Source organism: Leptinotarsa decemlineata, unplaced genomic scaffold (assembly GCF_025532065.1).
Source record: "Leptinotarsa decemlineata unplaced genomic scaffold, Ldec_3_MD MMD2_P_RNA_scaffold_2, whole genome shotgun sequence".
NCBI classification, from domain to species: domain Eukaryota; kingdom Metazoa; phylum Arthropoda; class Insecta; order Coleoptera; family Chrysomelidae; genus Leptinotarsa; species Leptinotarsa decemlineata.
Window position 1 is genome coordinate 13,062,588 of NW_027412529.1, and position 20,184 is coordinate 13,082,771.

Here is a 20,184-nt window from a genome sequence, read left to right on the forward strand (position 1 = left end):
GTCTACGAGTATACTCACTACATGTTCAGTGCTTTATATATTTTTTTACAACATGTAAACTGGGTCTGCAGTTGCTTCTGTTCGACGTTTCGGCTGCTTCGTTGAAACCATTTTCAAGAACCAATTAACACTGAAGTCACATGACTTGACGACAGGGTCGTAATCTACCTCATCCCCAAATATCGTTACTAGCTTATTTGTTTTCACTTTGTTCAGTTCCAAGAGAATACTGATAACCTTGTTGTTCTGGTCCAGTATTTATATGCTCCTGGAAAGGTGTAGAGCAGAAGTATTGCAATTAGTACAGGTTCACGACCTGCCGTAAATCAATTTTTGACTTTTCAATTGACGCGTTTTATCTTGATATATGTGGAGTGACAATTATGACCTCTATGATTTTTTTATAAATAATACAACTTTATATACATACATAATTTGAACTGATCAAAAAGGAATTTTTCAATTTCCATCATGAATATATTTTAACAGTTCGCTCTTGAAAATCTTTAATGATTCAATTGAATCAGGTAAATCATTGAATCGGACAAAACCTTTAAAAAATAAACTGCTAAGACAATTTCTTGTATTTGTTCTATTTATATGAATGTGACTGTTGTGCCTAGTAGAATGGTGATGAATGTCCTTATTGAAAGTTATTAATGATAGCAAGTATGGTGGGTCATTTTATTTAATATTTTATGAATGAAAACCATGGAGTAATAGAATAATCTTTTAGATACTGACAGCCTTTGTAGAGCAGAGAGCATGGTAGAAATTGGTGTATACCTATTATATTTTAAAATTATTCTCATTCCTCGATTTTGTAGTTTTTGTATTTGTTGCAGTTTGTTCAAATTAAAAGATAATAAAATAGATGCACAGTAGTCAAAATGGGGTTGGATTATTGATGTATATACCATAATTTTTGTATCTGTTGATGATTTATTGGCGATTCTTGAGAAAAAATATAATTTGTTTGCATTCTTTTTTCAATATTTTGAAGTGGTCGTCAAATGATAAACAATTATCAAGTTGAAATCCCACTGAACGTATATTTCTATACGTTCATCTTCAATTTTTATATTTATGTTGTTTGTATTTATTTGATTATATTTGAATTTAGTAGTGTAATTATCATCGCTTTTGTTTTTCAACGTTAAGTTTATTTTTATTGGTTTATTGATAGTCTCTGTGAATCATCTCGTTTATTCAGGCAGTTGGGACGTTTTTCAATTTTGATAACTCCACGAAATATCCTGTGTCGAAGAGTTTTTTCCGTAACAATGGTTTTGATGTTTTTGGAGCTTATTCTGTTTAAAAACCTGTTTTTCCGTTAACTAGTTGTCGCACCCCTACGAACGACAACCCTCAGAAGTCGAAACTTGTGCCACCCATGAACTAACGAGGTCTTATCTTTCAACGTGTGATTCCTAATACGGTCTGTGGCCTGTTTCAAAGTAATGTCTGAAGAGGGATGAGGCTGGATCTGATTTGCGAACAGTTAGTTTATTCAATGATAGCAAACCCATACCCCACACCCGAACTACCCGATGGACAAACTGTTTGGTTATTTTTTTATTATAACGTGAAATTGAATTTCATCTTCTCCCAGTTCAAAATACCAAACAGTTTAAAAATTATTAAATAAAAATATTTTCGTCCCACTCGTATATAGTGACGAATAGTAATTACTCGAACGCAGTAGGTAGTAGCTCAAACATTCCACCCGTCATGTACCGGTAGGTCTAATTTATTATTGTGGATAATTCATCTACTGCTATTGATGTTGATGTCGGTATTTTGATTATTCCAAAATTATTTACACGCTTTTATTTGGTTTTCCGTTGCTCATTAACAATGACTATGGAGAGGGGCCACTGATATATGTGAAATTCAATATGAGATGCGGGATTACTGTTAGGTAACCTCACTGTTACATCCAACAATTATCCAAATTTTATCATTGGAAAATGTATAAGTAAAGCACAAATTCTAATTCAGTACCATTTCATTTGGTATTCGGTAATATGAACGTTACGCTGAAGTGTTCCTTGTTTACATTAGTAAGCTTTTTTCTAAGCTTTGCTCTACAGTGCACCAACATTGGCTATCCCTTCGAAAATCACTTGGGCACTAAGACTCCATATAGAATTGTCTCCAACAAAAGCTTCGAGAAGGTCGAATTTGAAGGTTTGTATATAAAAATACAAAATTTCAGTTATTACATTTGGGATTTATACAGGATGCACTCCAAGAAAAATTTGGATGATGGTTAGACATGGAACAAGAAATCCAAAAATATCATTGATAGAGAAAATTAAAATACGTCTACCAGAGATAAAACGACTGATTGTTGAGAACGTTGAATTACCAAATGGTAAGTAACTTTATATTTTTTTCATCTTATTTGGTAGAGGTACAGTTAATAATTTGGTTCTCTTGAGAATGTATTTTTGCATTATGAGATTTTTTCTGAATTTTCATTTTAATACCTTTAGGAAGCCATCTCTTAGGCCCTTTATAAGCAAAGATAGTAATGAAAAATGGTAACAGGCGAACATTCTAAAGAAAATAATTTCAATATTTTTTTCAATTCAATGATTCCAAGTAACCTCAAGGTCTTCCTAAGAAAATAGTCTTCAAACAATTTCCAATTGTCGTATATTCTCATCAACTGTAATTCACCTTTGAGATTGCTTCTGGAAAATTCTGTAACATTCAATATACAAAGGACTGTAATGAGATCAAACTTAAAAGATTCAGGTAAATTATCATATTAGGTAGGATCATTGAAAGGTGAGATCACATTAGTCCTTAGCTCGCACAAGTTTCTACTTTTGAGAGTCTATCAAGTAATAATTTATAGTGGGATTTTCACTGGCTGGTTTTCAAAACCATAACAAGTGTTTCCTCAAGTGGTTTCATACTGAGGTCAGTCTGAAAATGATTGAGAAAACACATGTTGCGGTTTTGTACACTGTCCAGTGAAAATCTTCAATTGAGTGTTACTTGAATGTCTTCAACCATGCACATGAATTAATCATCCATACTCACAAGTTGTGAAAACTTTTGAGGATTGTAAGGAAGTTAGTTGACCTAGAAAAATATTTCATATGTCAATACTTGTAAGATTGTATCAAGTTAAGTTTTCAAGCCATCTTTTGCAAAGTCGAAACTCACATTCCAAACAAGTTGAAGAAATTTTGCTACAATTTACTTTTCAATATTCTCACAGTGGAAATGTTAGAGTATAGATCAAGAAATGTACAGCACATCAAATGAAAGTTGTAACAGTATTGTTGAGATTACTTAGTTTGAATAGGTTATTGAGAGACCAATTTGCAGTATATATCAATAAACCACTGTAACTAGTTTTACTAGCAAATAATTTTATTCAACAGGGCACCTTTATACACATAACAATGTATAATGTATATCTCTATATACTCAAATTCCTGAAAAGAATGCAAATAAGAAAATGAACAATTTAAACAAACATTATTCAACTTACGATTGTCCCTAATTCAAACAAATCTCAAAAGAGAATTTCAATATTAATCTCTTTCTTTCAATTTGACGTTTTTTACTCAACAACTTTCTCCTGTCAGATGAGATTTTTATACATACAGGATGAATAATAACATTGAACGATTAAAATTGAAATACTCAAATTAAGTTCTACAAACGATTAAAAAAAAAAAAGAAATATTAATAATTTTGAAAAATTAATAAATGTTAATGGTTATTTCTAACAAGTATGTTTTCCAACAAGATTTCATCTAGTTTCATTCACTATATGTAGTAGGTATATGGCTGGTAGTTCAGCCGTGACTATTGCAGCGCAGACATTTGTGAAAAAGAAAAAATAATCATATTCTTGCCTATACTTGAATCTGAAAATATACCTGAATTGACGCTGAATTGGAAGAAAGTTTTCAAATTCCAAATTAAAAAAAAAAAAAGCAGATCAAATCCTGATCACCAAATGTTTTTCAATATATTTTCTTAATTATATTATTGAGACTGTATACTTAAATATTTTTCACTGTTTTTTTTTCCACAATCTGAAAAATGAACAAAGCTAAATCAATAGAGAATCTGCTGAAATGTAATAAAGAGCAATCTAAAAAGTTCATCTCAAAAAGTTACTGCGTTAAATAAACCACTGAAGAGTACAATCAGTCAGTAACTTGTATTCATAAGTAGCTTTCTTTATTGATCGACGGTTCGGAAAACAATCTTTTCCCGTTATCAAAACCCATAATTCACTTTGATGCTTTTGACGTATGTCAAAAGAATTAAAGCTATTTAAAATAGAGGCGAAAGTTTTGAAGTGAATTTTGGATTTCTATAATGGAAAAACATTGTTTTCCGAAACTTCAACCACTGAAGATTTCTAAATATTGAAATTTTATTTATTTCGATTGGGTGTTTCAATTTGTAGACAAAATTTTTTAATACGACAAGTTACTGACTGACTGATTGGACTCTTCAGTGGTTTAAATTACCTAGTAACTTTTCGAGGTGAACTTTTCAGTTTGCCTTTTGTTACACTTCAGCAGATTACCTATTGATGTCGTTTTATTATTTTTTAGATTGTGGAAGGTCATATACCCAAAAAAGTAAGAAGTATTGAGTCCTCCACAAAAAATGTCTCAAAGAATTAATATTTTTGTTTGTGAAAATTTCACTATTTTCTTTCGACACTGTCTCATCCTTTGTTTCAGTGAGCAACATAAGTTCAGTTAATGTAATCCAGCAAGGAGTGAAAGTAAATGTTAAGCAACAAAGGGGTACCTGCATGAAAGTATTTGTCACAGTAATCACTTACTTGTAATAATTATCAACATAACATAATTCAAGCTCATAATTGAAATCCAATTAGTGATTGAACATGTGGCACATGTGACATCAGAAAATAACTGTTACTCTGGGTCTACGAAGGTCACACTTGGTTTGGTCCAATGAACATCAGTAAATAGGTTATAATTTGATATTTCTATTGTGTCTCTGAATATGAACCGTATTGTCAAAAATTATAAAAAAGTTCATATTGAACATTTCACCGGTTTTTGAATTTCCCAAAAAGACAAACAATCTTCTAAGTAACTATAGCACAGTTGCTTTACTATTAGTGGTACCAGAAATCTTGGAGAAAGCTATAGATGTAGGTACATATTTTTGAAATTTGGGGTGCTTCAACATCTTGAGCTGTCATCAGTATGTTCTCTGGGCAATCATTAATAGGCTACGAATAGGCTGCTCAATAGGCTACCTTCTTTCATACGTTACCCATTTTTGGAATAATATCTTTTCAGACGAGGGTTCACCGCTCTCACCATTGTTATATAACTTATACAGCTCTGATATTTATCATCACTAACAAGGGAATATCAACCACTTCAGGCATGAAGCTTATATTCTCCAGTAAGCAGATGACACCGCCCCAATTGCGCACAATCAAATGCTAGGCAAAGTTATTAACAATTTGGAACATCTTGCAATAATAACAAATAACTGGTTCAATAAATGGAGGCTCCAGCCAAACCCATCTAAGTATCAGTCCATCATATTTAATCATCGGAATTCAGCAACTTCTCCAATAATCAACGTTTTCCAACATATCTTACATGCCAAATCGACATTTGATTACCTAGGTGTTACGCTTGATTCCAGACTAAATTTCAACAGCCACGTCAATAACAAAAAAAGAAAGTGATTTCAAGAGCCGCACATTTCACAAATTTGATAAACCCGGGAGCAGGTGCAAACATATCAAGAGCAAGCCGAATATACAGGGTGTAACTAAATAAGTGTAAAACATTTAAGGAGGTGATTCCTCATCAAAAAAAAGATAGGATCTTTCATATGAAGAAATTTCATTGGAGCATACCTTGTTAAGATACAGCCCCTTAAAGGGGTACATAAAATTTGTATAACAATTTTTTTCACAAGCACTAAAAAAGTTACAATATTGAAATTAACTTGACGTTTTGTACTACCAAAAAGACACTTAGCCAGAAATTTATTTGATTTACCCCATGGTTGTGAGGGGTGGAAAACACAACCCCTAAAATTTTTTTCCAATGTAACTTTTTGTCTTATTATTTGTTTACCATTTAAAAATTTATTTTCGATAGCCTGTTTCATTCTGAACAAAAAATGTCTCTTGGGTTTTTTGCCCAAAATAAATCAGTTCGCAGCAAAAAATTATTTTACGAACAACTACAGTACTGCTTCCTCGAGCTGTGGTGTTCGTACTTCTCGATGGCGACCACAATCCTGCGTTCTTTTGTCGAATGAACCATATTCTCGTAATTGTTGATGAAGTCGAGCAAATATTCTATGTGAAGGATGCTGCCGTTGAGGATACATTTCAGCATATCTACTAGAAGCTTCTAACCCATTCCCCTGCAATAGACCGTAAACGTAATACATATCAGCCATTTCCTCATTTGTGTATGTCATTTCAATAACAAGTGAATTATTAAAGTAACAAATTAAGAACAGAACAACAACACACAATTAGTATTAATTAAATTTCGAAAATTCACAAACTGACAGCGTAATACCAATTTAATTGTCATAGATAGATAGATTTCTACATGTTGTGTGTTTTGTTATTAATAAATTAGTTTCATTTATTACCCTTCAATCGTTTAATGCAGGTACTAACTACAAAATAACAGTAAATTCAGTTCGCATTTATGAAAATGTATCTCTGTAGTTGTTCGTAAAATAATTTTTTGCTGCGAACTGGTTTATTTTGGGCAAAAAACCCAAGAGACATTTTTTGTTTAGAATTAACCAGGCTATCGGAAATAAATTTTTAAATGGTAAACAAATAAAAAGGCAAAAAGTTACATTGGAAATACATTTTAGGGGTTGCGTTTTCCACCCCTTACAACCATGGGGTAAACCAAATAAATTATTGGCTAAGTGTCTTTTTGGTAGTACAAAACGTCAGGTTAATTTCAATATTGTAACTTTTTCAGTGCTTGTGAAAAAAATTGTTATACAAATTTTATGTACCCCCTTTAAGGGGCTGTATCTTAACAAGGGATGCTCCAATGAAGTTTCTTTATATGAAAGATCCTATCTTTTTTTCGATGAGGAATCAACTCCTTAAATTTTTTACACTTATTCAGTTACACCCTGTATAAACTAATCTGTCGTCCACTTATTGAATACTCGCACCCACTGTTTCTTAATATCAAACAAAGGACCTTGAAAACAATTAAAGTATCTGAAACAACGGCTACAAGGAAAATAACAAGATTGAGGTATCCCAATCCTCTGCTGTACCAACTCACTGGTACTATCCCTATCGAGGAAAAACTACCGTCACTTACTCAGAAGTTTGCTACAAAAGACGAATAATTAGAAAGTATGCTGTGACAAGAAACCCCCATGCAAGAGTACGACATCAACCACAGACATATATATGTCTGTGACATCAACACCCAACAGAAACACTGTTAGAGAAATTAACACAACTTTATCAATGAAATTGTTTTGTTTGTTCATTTATATATATATATATATATATATATATATATATATATATATATTTTATATTGTAAAATAAGCTGTTATTTCAAAGCAATTTTGTTACACGGGCGGAAGGACGATAGGCAGTTGAACAAAATTGTAATTTTGTTCAATAAATTACAATTATTATTATTATTGCACTCAAGAAGTTGACAACTGAGTTCTGCCTCCAAGAATACTCTTAGAATTCTACATTCCCTCTAGAGAAGAGTGGAGTACCAAAAAAATAAGCCATCTTGATCAACATCAAAGGAAGTTTGATCTCTGTTTTTTTATAAGGATAATTTCAAATTGAACTCAAACAAAACTTAAATATTATTATTGACACTCGACATGCCATAGTGGTAAGAGAGTTAACTCATTGCGGAAAACTGAATAGGCACTCACACTTTGAAACCTTACGCAATAGATTGACAAGTATAGGGTCTTCCAATAGGGACTTCCGAACTTTGACAATTGATAACGGCTAGAAGCTAGATCTGTCAAAAGCCGAGAGGACTATTTTCAATGTGGTGGATAAATTTAAATCCACTGATTCAGTAAACGATCAACCAACACCCGTACGTCGACGAAACGCAAGATCTGCCGTAAATATCGCCGCTGTCTGTGAGAGTGTGCAGAAGTATCCAAGGCAGTCGATTTCACGTCGCTCACAAGAATTCGGCCTTTAGCAAACTAGAACTTGAAGAATTTTGCGTCCTGACCTGGGCCTGCACCCGTACAAAATTATACTGACCCAGAAACTGAAGGTAAACGACCATAGACAACATGTGTTCGCTGAATGGGCTCTGGAGCAGTTGGCAACTGATCCTAATTTTCATCGAAAAATCATCTTCAGCAATGAGGCCCATTTCTGGATGAATGTGTACGTGAACAAACAAAATTGTCGAATTTGGGATGATACCAATCCCTAGATCCAAGATCGGCCAATATATTCCGAAAAAGTCACTATTTGGTGTGGATTTTGGGCTGACAGCGTCTTCAGTCCATATTTCTGCGCTACGACATGTGTGGCGTTACATGCCACACATTTTGTGCCACTACGTGCCACACTTTTCGTGCCACATTGGATATTCTGCACAAGCGATTTGAGGGAATGGTCATCTCACGTAGAGGAAATGTGAATTGACCACCGAGATCGTGTGATTTGATCCCTTTAGACTTTATCTTGAGGGGTTTTCTAAGTCGCAGGTGCATGCGAATAAGCCACAAACCACAGCGGTTCTCAAAACCAACATTATCCATGCCATCGGTCAAATTCAGCCTGATTTATGCCCCAGAGAAGCCGTAGCGGACATTTGAACGACGTTATATTCCACACATAATGAATCAATGGGTCTTTTAAACGATTGAAAAATGTCTGGGCTAGTAGGCCGTGGTTGAATGGAACCTAAAGTACGAAACGTTTCGTCTGCCATTGCGGCAGACATCATCATTGTTGACTGTGAAGACGAAGGTTATATCTCGAAGTCTCAGCCACGACTAAAACTTCGAGATATAAACACGTGATTAGTCACCATTGATTATTCAAATGTTTTTTGATTTTGTGTAATTACTAATAGTTTAAATCTGCATATTATGCCTATCGTTGAATGTCTTCATATGTGGACATATTTTTTATCTTTATTGACATGTGCTGTTTATTAAATATCATTTTGAACACGGCTAACTTAAGCAACACTTTTCCATGATGATGATGATAAAATTTGTCGAAATTTTGGAGTACCTTTTGTCATAAATGTACAATTGTGTTCCGCCGCTTTCTATATAATTTCCTAATTTTGTTCTTAAGGACATCCAGTCATTAAATTGCATCTGAAATGTGTCAATTCATGGGATTATAATGACTTTCACTGATTACCTAATTAATGATAAATAATAACCACAAGATCATTGAAAATGGAGATGCAATTAATACTACATAGGTTCTTCTACCAACCTTACCTAACTAATCTGAGTCTGTCAAAATCTCGGTAAATTACAAAGAGCTAAAAAAAAACCCTTGTAATAATTCAAATATATTTTCATTATATATTATGGAATTGGTCGTGAACACGTGTTGCAGATTTGTAAACTGTTCAGGGAGCGGCGGCTGGGTGATATTGATAAAACCAAACTTATTTATTATTTTATTCTAATTTATAACCATCACTTTTTGGAATTGTTTAGAACATTTGATTATTTATGTTTGAAATTTCTATAAACACCTTATTCGAAATTTATTACAGATTTCATTAGGAATAGAGATTTGGATCTGTTTCGAAAATGGAAAAACGGGCTAGACCATGATGACAAGAAAAAGTTAACTCACGAAGGAGAAGAAGAGATGCTTTTGTTGGCTGAAAGAATGCAAAATAGGTTCCCACAGCTGTTTGATAATGTGTACAGTAATACTTCCTACAAGGTAATGTCTGAACTAATAAATTAATTATTTACTCAAGTAGTATTGAGATTATTTGGAATAGGTGATGATAATAGTGAATGCATCTATTTTTTCCACCCATTTGTTAAGTAAAAATAAAGTATTATATTTTTATCAATGGATACTTTGCAGTTTCATAACTGCTTGTCAGCAGTTACATAACTGCCGACAAGCAAGGATCAGGGATTTTTGCTTGACACTCGCAGACGCATTTGCTATCCATCAAGTCACACAAAATTTTTTTGGAAATTTATTTCAGAAGGTAAAATATGCCTTTATAATATGCTTTATCAATTATTAGTGTTTTATCTGCTTTTCTTATACCAACTGTGTGGCGATAAAAAACAATTTTAATTCCATTGAATATGATTGAGTATCGATCTAAGGAGATTACCAGAAAGGATGATATTGTTGTCGAACCAGATGAATAGACTAAATATTTAATATCAAACTGTGCAGACTTGTCTGACACATTTTTAGTTTGATCATCAAAAGTTGTACTTGACTGCAGTAGTATTCAACTGAAATGCAACTAAATTTGTTTGCAAACAAAATATTCAGCTTCAATATCATTTTATAGATATAATTTGTTCACACAAGATTTTTATTAGGTTGTTTCAAAAGTTTCGTCCGTTTTTATGAGTCTACTTTCAACTGTAATATCTCGATGAAGACGTTTTTGTCTGGTCCTGATTGGTGAAGGTTCTACTTGTGAGAAAATTATCGAAGTGTTTGAAAAGATTGTAGTCAGTTGGCGAGAGGCCTGGAGGGTATGGTGGGTGAGGCAGAATTTCGAAGCTCAATTCGTTTATGGGCGGACGGGCGTTTTCGTGCTGACGCAATTTTCGATACACCTCACAAAAAAACCATGTTTTTTTGGTGGGTTTTCGACTTTGGGAAGTGATTGGGTGTCCAACCCCTGAACGTCTTTTGTTGCCGTAAAGGATCCATTTTTCATCACACTTGACGATCCGATCCAAAAAAGGATATTTTTGTTTGCGCAAAAGTAAAGAAGACCAGACCTCGAAAAGTGACATTTTATGCTGATCGGTCAAATCGTAGGGCACCCACTTTTCTACCTTTTTGACCTTTCCAATACGTTTTGAACTATCAAAAACCGCATAGGAGCTGACGCTAAATTCTTCCACCATATCACGCACCGTTTGTGATGGACCAGTCTTCACCAGATTCCTTAAATCCTTGTGGATCATTCGGGGCTCATCTTTGAGGCTAAAATCTCTGGAATGAAATTTCACAGGCCTACGACGAACAGTGACAGCACTTCGGTTCAATTTGAATTCGTAGAGAAAAATTGTCCGATAATCGCTTAACATGTTATGCAAGGTATGGCATCACATAGATGCCTCACTGGCTGTTGAACTTTGGACGTCGTGGCATTAATGAAATTCTCACATCAAAATAATAAAAAGACAGTGTGGGTCTGTTGATAGTTTGGTTACAATGATAAATGCATTGGGATAGATTACCAGCCGTCTATATTGACTGTTCGTTTTGCCCGGACGTGAATTTTGGAGCACGATTCTTGATTTTTTATTGAGTCTTCGCAGGTGATTGAAAAACTACATGATATTATATAAAATAAACCTTTATTCATACAATTGAAATAATACCGATAACAACAACTAGTAAAAAAATATTCTATTATTATTCCTCATTTTTGTGGAATTATGTTTGGATACGAAACATAAAATGCAATATATTTTTTCGCAGGTGGGGCAATACCACTTGGTCCTGGTTGATTTGTTCTGCGCTGCTTTCCGCCCAAACTGTTCTTTATTGTTTGAATAGCATACTGCACATCGGTTTTTATTGTGCTCTAAAGTATTGTCCAAGGCAGAAATAGCATTTTCTTCGTTTTCATCTTCAACGGTATAGTGTTTAATAACATTTCATATGATATCATCAATCTGAATAAAAATGTCACAATAACAATGTCACATTTTTTATTAAAAAAATTGGTGAATACTCACCGAATGGTTTCTGCTCTGCCTATCCAAATTTCTTATCTGCCTCGCGATTAGGATCATTCATGTCGTTTGTGGTAATATTTTCATGAAGTTTTTAGTGTTTATTTGGCAAATTTGCATCACACCTACATTTTTCATCACCTAAGCTTGGTTGATATTCACCTGACAAATATATATCACCGAAATATAATAATAATAATATAATAAATCGGCTTTATTCATCAACTTCATAAACAAAAACAAAATTACAAACTAGTTGAAGAATAACCACGAGCGATGAATCGGCGAAGTATCAACAAAAGCTGTTTTTCAACTTAACCGCAAACAAACTATCAGATTGAAAAAGTGAAGAAACGTCAAGAAAGATAAGTATACCATAAACAGATGGAAATATATAGGTAACTCACTTCTATATCTTGATTTCAGAAAATACAATGCCATGCCATGTCATATTTGGATTCAGTTTATCTGTGCTTCTTTAAAGTAAATCTTCAACCTTTTTTTAAATTAGAAAGAGAGTACCATTTAAAATCACTGGGTAATTGATTATATAATTTAGGAGCATTGTATGAAAAGCTGCGGGTAAAAATGGCAGAACGATGTCTAGATATGATGAGTGATATACTGTTTTGAATATGTGATCTACTTACATTAGAAAAAGTTGTCAGCTTACGAAAGAGATATTCTGGATTTTTGGAAATGAGGATCTTATGAGTGTTAGTTAAGAGGTGCGAAATTCTGAGGGTATCTAGTTTCAACCAACCAGAATAGAATAGAATTTATAGAATAGAATTTATTCATCATTGAAAATTTTAAAATTGCATTGCATTACATAACACTTATAAAATTTTATCAGACTAGTCAAACGTGAGCACTATGCTATATATAAAATATAAATAGATACATACATGTACATTACAAAAATAAAAGAAAAGCATCTTATTGACTTATATTAAGAGATTAAAAATTCTGGCACGGAATAAAATGCATTATTTGCTAGGTGACTGTATAGTCTCGATTTAAATGTTTGCGACTGCATTTATTTCCAAATAGTTTGACTGCATGGTTATAGAAAATGATTCCTTGATAACTTGCAGAGTCCTGTCCAACCGCCAAATGTGAGTAAGGTAGTCTCAATATTTTTTGTGTAGTGAGAATCTTTTTTTTTATATTTACAGCTACTACATATATGTACAGGCAGGGAAGAGTAAGTATGGACAGCTGAGTGAATGTGTTCTTACATGATTCTTTATACTGAAGTCCAGCTAGGCATCTTATAACTTTTTTTTGAGTTTAAATGCTTTCACGGCATGAGCTGAGTTTCCCCAGAAGGGCAATCCGTAAGATAAAATAGACTGCACAAGTCCATAGTATATTAATTTTAGCACTTCCATCGAGACAGTTCCACGTAATTGTTTTATTATAAAACATATGCTGCTCTATTTTGTTACTATATTTTCTATTTGTACTTCCCATGTTAGTTTTTGATCGATGGTTAGACCTAACTATTTGAAGTGACTCACATGCTCAATGGACTTGCTATCCATTTTTATTAGAGGACAAAAATCATTGGAAATGTTTTTCTGCTGGAAAATCATAAATACCGTTTTGGTGACATTGACTGTTAACCGTTATTTTTACACCACTTGGAGAATTCATGTGACACTGCATTTGCTGCTTGTACGGATAGAGATAACTCGTTTCGTGCCACCATTTGAGTTGTGTAATCTGCATAGATTATTGTTTTTTGTTGTGACGTATTTGAATTTTCTATAAAATGATTTGAAATCCCTGAAACAAGTAAAAAAGAATAATTAAAAAAAGAATAGTTGAAAATAACAATTATATTAAGCAACAATAAACCTGAAATAAAATGATAGTGAAATAACCTACAAGTAAAAATATAATAATTGAATAAATAAAAATTAAAGGAATGAAAAAAGGAAATAATAAAAATAAAAAAGTGTAGAGATTCCAAGTCACGTTAGTTCACGACGTTTCGATTGTTGGTATCTACAATCGTCTTCGGGTGATGACTGTCTGCTATCCAGGGTTGAACTGCGGAACTCCCATTGTAACAGAAGCAGGATGTGCTTCGAATCAATCATCACCACTTGTGTTCTATTTTTTATATATGAGGCAACCCAGTCATTGGCAAGTCCCCTGATCCCAATTCTGAGCAGTTTTTCCAGGAGTAAGCTATGGTTCACCGTATCGAATGCTCTAGTTAAATAAAAAAATAAGCCAACTGGAATTTGCTTGTTATTGAGAATTGTATATATGCTATTGCAAAATTCATTTATTGCTGTTGAAGTTGATCTTTGCTGCCTAAAGCCATGTTGGCAATTAGGGATAAGTTTGTTGTACTCGATGAAATTCACCAATCTCATAACTATAATCGATGACTTTTGCAACTTGTGAATGTAAGCAAACATTACGGTAGTTAGCCACTTGAGTTTGAGTGCCTTTATTTTTATATATATAGGGACCGACTTCGACATTTTAAGTGCTTCCGGATATATTCCTTCTATGAATGATTTATCTATTATATGCGATATAGGATAGCAAATTTTATCACTTACAGTTCTTAAAGCTTTACCATGAATTTCATCTATTCCAGGCGTTGGTGTTTTTGTCGTTTTCATAATTATATCTTGCACTTCAATATAGGTTGTAGGATACAGAAATAATGAAATATCATGCTGAAACCTTACCGTCTCTGTAAATTGATTCTTTGATTAAGATGGTGAGACAAAATATATATATATATATATATATATATATATATATATATATATATATATATATATATATATATATATATATATATATATATATACTTACGACCAAATCTTGCTTTATTGTTTGTATTAGGTTCCTAATAGATGAAATATTTGAAATAGATGGGCCGTCTGTGGGACCAGTTTTTTTACTTTGTGCCCGTGCTTAATGTGTTAACGGTGTCACATAATAATGAGCGAGAGAGAAGTGAATAATCAAAATTTTGAGAAAAATTAACAACATCAATGTTCAGAGCACAAAATTCTCTGTCGATCAGTTTAAACCACGACACCGTAGAATAAATATTTATTGAGATATGGAGCTACAAAAACACGACATTAAAACGGATGAAACTTTTGAAACAAACTAATAGCTATAATACTTCAAATTGTAAATAGTGATTCTAATATGTTTAAAATATTTTTTTCCGTTAATCAACTGTCGCACCCCTACGAACGACCCTCAGAAGGCGAAACTTGTGCGAGCTAAGGACTAACGGGGTTTTACCTTTAAACGTGTGATTCCTAACACGGAATAAATTAAACAATTATCAAAACGCAAGTTTTTAAATTGATTTCGGTCTGTATTATTTCAGTTCAAGTATACGTATTCCCAAAGAACTCAAAAAAGTGCTTACTACTTCACAACTGGATTATTTGGAAGAGCAACAGCAAAAGACGTTTGGTATCCAGAACCTTCAAGAAAAGATCCAATTTTACGGGTAAGATCTTGTTGCCGTGTGAAATTAAAAATATTTTGATACCTTTTTTCAGTTTTACAAGTTATGTGACAAGTGGAATACAGAGGTCAAGAAAAATCCGTCGGCTATGCAAGAGAAATTGATTTTTCTGAATGGTCCAGAAATGGCAGATACTGTCAGGGATGTTAATGATAGATTAGGTCTCAGAGAGGAACTATTGACTTTAGGTTAGTTGAGTCCAATTTCTTAGAAGCATATTTAAAATTAAAACTCTCTAATTCAGAAATGTCAAAAAATTTCATTGGAATCAGAATAGAATATAACAAATCAAAAATGTGGTTATTGTTATTTGAATTTGTAAGAATTTTTCACAGTTCCTAATTTATTTAATATTATCAATTTTCAGATGACATTGTTTTAATGTATGAAATGTGTGGGTTCGAGACAGCATGGAATAAGAAAAGCAAATCTCCATGGTGTTCTCCTTTTACTGTTGACAATTTAAAGGTAATTAATGTATTAAATTATCTATTCCTCTAAATCTCCTTTGGTGTTCTCCTTTTACTGTTGACAATTTAAAGGTAATTAGTGTATTAAATTATCTATTCCTCTAAATTTAGAAGATAAATTATACTCGGGACAACGAATCATTACATGCATCATCATTTTTTGACACAACGAAGACAAAACAGTTAACATTTACGTTTAATCAGCAAAAGATCTTGTGTGTGGAAGATAGCTTTCACTGAACCAACATTTTAATTTAAGTCTCTACATTTCAAGACTTATACCGCACACATGGTATTGTTCGCAACTAATAAACTTCACATTTCACAATAAGTAAATTCCATATCATGATTACCTCTATTTGGCAATAGTTTGTTTGATGTTCTGCATAATGATTTATTTAAATTGTCTCATATCAGAATTGGAATATTAAATATAAAGTATTTACAGAACAATTAATGAAATGCTGAAAATTTTTATCAAAATGGGCCCCAAACCGTAACATGGGGTTACTTTTCAATGATTTCAATGGATAAAAACATTTTTTTATTAATCGTTTAGGTTGTTCAGAGTAGTCGTCGTATGTTTCATTTTTATTTCTTTGTCAACTCATTTCAGATGCACAAATTGATGATGCATGAGTAAACATCCCTTGACCATACTATGAGTAGATTTTGGTTTGGATATTAACTAAAATATTCAAGTAACACTTTATTTGTGGGATTATCACTGAACAATTCATGAAACTGCAACACGTGTTTCACTATACAATAGCTTCCTCAGGCGTGTTCATAACGGTTTACAAAACCACAACACGTGTTTCACTATAAATATCTATTTTACAGTGAAACATGTTTTGCGGTTCTGTAAACCATTCAAACATATTATAGCTTCCTCCGGTGTATTCATATTATGTATGGATAGTTTATAAAACAGCCTTATGTGTTTCACTATGTAATAGCTTTCTTCTGTACTCCTATCGTGTATGAACACGTCTGAGGAAGCTACTGTGTAGTGAAACACGTGTTGCGGTTTTCTAAACTATTCATTCATAGTATGAAGACGCCTGAGGAAGCTATTGTATATTGAAACGCGTGTTGCACTTTTGTAAACTGTTCAGTGAGAATCTCACTATGAAGTGTTACTTGAATAAGTTAGGTACATATTAAACAACATTTTTCAGGTATTAGAATATGTCGAGGACCTTAAGTTTTACTGGCAAGATGGGTATGGATATGAGTTGACATATAAACAAGCTTGTCCTGCTTTTGCAGATATGATGACTTTCATGCAATCGTAAGTATGATTCCACAATGAAACAAATTATTCTTATTTTCGAATTAGTTTGATAGATTCTTTTTTTCTTCAATTTTTGAAGAAGAATTTTTACTTATCATTCCGTTTTAAGGAACTATTCCTTTATTCATTCCAAGAAACAAAGGTGTTTATATTAGAAATTTCAACATAATTAAAAAAACATGAAAACAACAATACTCAACATATAACAACAGTTATAACAGTTCAGAGAGTCAAAAATAATTACCGATAAAAAAGTTTCAATAACGAGAGTTTATTTCTCCAATAACAAAAAATCTTTAGTAATGAGCATTTGTTTTTGAATTTCCCTAGGGATATTTTTTTATTATTTCTGGTAACCGAATGAAAATAACAATACCTTGCTTCAATTGATTGGTCTATATTGAATTGGTTACGTTTGGTATTATAATTATGGATATCTTTGATTTTTTTAAATTTTACGTTGAAATTTCTGAGGCCAGTAAAAACTTCATGTATGAATATACATATTCTTATTTTATTTGAGAACAAAAAAGATTTATTGCTTTATGAAAATTCATAGTCGGTTCCGGTTGGGATAATTTATTACCCTGTTTTGTAATCTTTTCAAAGATTTCGGACTATGTTGGGTGGCCGAGTCCCAAATGTGAATTTAGTTATTGAATCTAGAATGAATAAGTGAAAAATAGAATTTTTTTAAACAAATTAGTGGGACATACATCCTAATTCTGTATAAAATACCTAATATTTCATCAATATAGATACCAAGTAATAGGGTAGTTTGTTTATAGGCCAGTCTTCAGACAGGGTTTGATCTCTGTTGGAGTATTGGTACATGGGATGTTTCTTTCCTGCTTGGGACTTTCTTCACGAGATAGAGTTGTTACCAGTTAATAATCTTTATTTTAGACAAACATTTCATGCATGCAGTTGAGCCGCGTTGAATCTAATCGAGTCCCAGGCACTTTGCTGTTTGGGTCGGATTTTTCCTGCACTGATCAGAGGTAATACCTTGAAATCGGTTTGTAGGTAATCTACACAAATACTTTTAGTATGGGACTACTGCTGGATGAACGAGAACTAACCTCTGTGAGGTATTTTGCATAAAATATAATTCAATATCCAGCGCTGTATTAGCCGGGGAAGCCTGCATTTTTCAGAACCTGCGGTTTAGGTAGTTGGGAGAGATGAATATTTCAAAATATTTCTTTTTTAGTACGTATGTATCTCTACTGGATACAGTCTTCAGGAACGATTTGATCTCTGTTAGATATTATTTTCACTGAGAGCTGAAAACTCCACAACAAATATCGTTTTACTTTGATGCTCGAGGAGAACTACATCAGGATTATCAGCTTTCACCAGCCTGAGGGTAGGGAATGAATAGTTGCCATAAATTCGTCACTTCTCACAGCGGATTCAATATCCCCCAGATTGTATGGCAATAACAGTGCCTCGTCAATGCCGTAGGAGTGCCGAAAATAGTAATTTTTTTTTGTGCATTTACAAATATATCATTATTATTACCTTGTCGAAACACCCGAACTCTGCTGTTGCTCATCTTCTGTAGCTAGAGGAATATTCATAGTGCAGTTAGTTATTATCAAATGGAAATTTCCAATTCCAATTTAAATAAGTTGCTGAAATTATGAAAATAATTCAATGCCATAATCTATTGGAAACTTCAATTTATAGGAGGATTCGTTTTCCAAGAGTTACTGTTTACTTCTCACATTCAGGAACCATATTGAAAATGTTGGCTCATCTTGGATTGTACAAGGATGAAGAAGTGCTCACAGCTAAAAACTACGAACATATGTCGGGTAGGAAGTGGAGAACATCTCTCATCGATAGTTTTGGTTCTAATATAGCATTTGTTCTTTATGGGTACGTAAAAATGAATCTTTTTTGATACATGTATGTTTCTTTTATAGAATTGGAGTTCTCGTACACCATTCAATTGACTAATAAAAAAAACTTTTTCAGATGTGGGAGCGAAAATAAGCTTCTAACTTTACATCAGGAAAACATCATTCGGCTGCCAGCATGTCCAGATACTGACCTATGCGATATCAATAAAATTGAGGAGTTTTATTTGCAAAGCTTTGAAAGCTGTGACTTCAATTCAATTTGTAACAACAACATTCGCAGGTGATACAGTATTCAGAAGTAATAGTAATTTTACGTACCCGGTGATATTCTATAAACCAAAATTAAATATTAGTTTATTTATCAATACATTGTCCATGAACAGTTTCACATGAACTGTCCAGTTATTCTTTACTAACTATTGATCTTAATGCATTGTAACAAAGAAATATCAAGAGCTATCGTGAAAATCACTGAGTATTGCTTTAATTTCAAATTATATATATTTTTCTAATGAGTGTTTTATTCATCAACAGCAATTTTTTTTCATATCGAGTGAAAGATACTCAGAAACGTACGGAAGGAGAATATATTGTACCATTGGATAGATATTTTAATGATTGACCATGTTTACAAAGCATTCTAAAGGATTTGTAACAACTGATGCCACTAAAACCAAGGGCATTGACTGTGTAAACACCATTTACATTAAAATTTGGGAGGATTAGCGTTACAAAACAGAATTTGTTGAGTTGGATAAATACCCACTTTAAGCAGTTCAACAATTTAGTGAATTGAAAATTTCCTAGAGTATCAGAAAATGATTTTTTTCTCAAAATTCTAATTCAATAAAAAAAAGCAACGCCTGCGATAAAGAAATGCCCTCTATGCTTGCTTGACTTTCTAAGAAAAAGACAAATGATAACATAATTAGACCCCAGAATTTTTAGGTCGATAAAATAATTTGAGAAACCATATGCATATAAAAAATGGCTATTTGAGAAATGGAAAGCATATGCAAACACGTTTTAAAATGTTGAGATGTAAGATTACAAGGATGTAGTTTTTTG

At 32.9% G+C, this 20,184-nt stretch overlaps 1 protein-coding gene across 1 annotated transcript; it reads left to right on the forward strand.

Annotated features, from left to right (window-relative positions):
- The first annotated feature begins 1,701 nt into the window (after nt 1-1,701).
- Nucleotides 1,702-19,628, forward strand: LOC111513138 (Multiple inositol polyphosphate phosphatase 2). Its single transcript, XM_074183755.1, has 9 exons — nt 1,702-2,190; nt 2,243-2,377; nt 9,780-9,955; nt 15,338-15,463; nt 15,516-15,669; nt 15,849-15,949; nt 17,133-17,245; nt 18,941-19,132; nt 19,232-19,628. The coding sequence occupies exons 1-9, from the start codon at nt 2,028-2,030 to the stop codon at nt 19,398-19,400; spliced, it is 1,329 nt and encodes a 442-aa protein (XP_074039856.1). The 5' UTR covers nt 1,702-2,027; the 3' UTR covers nt 19,401-19,628.
- The last annotated feature ends 556 nt before the right edge of the window (nt 19,629-20,184 follow it).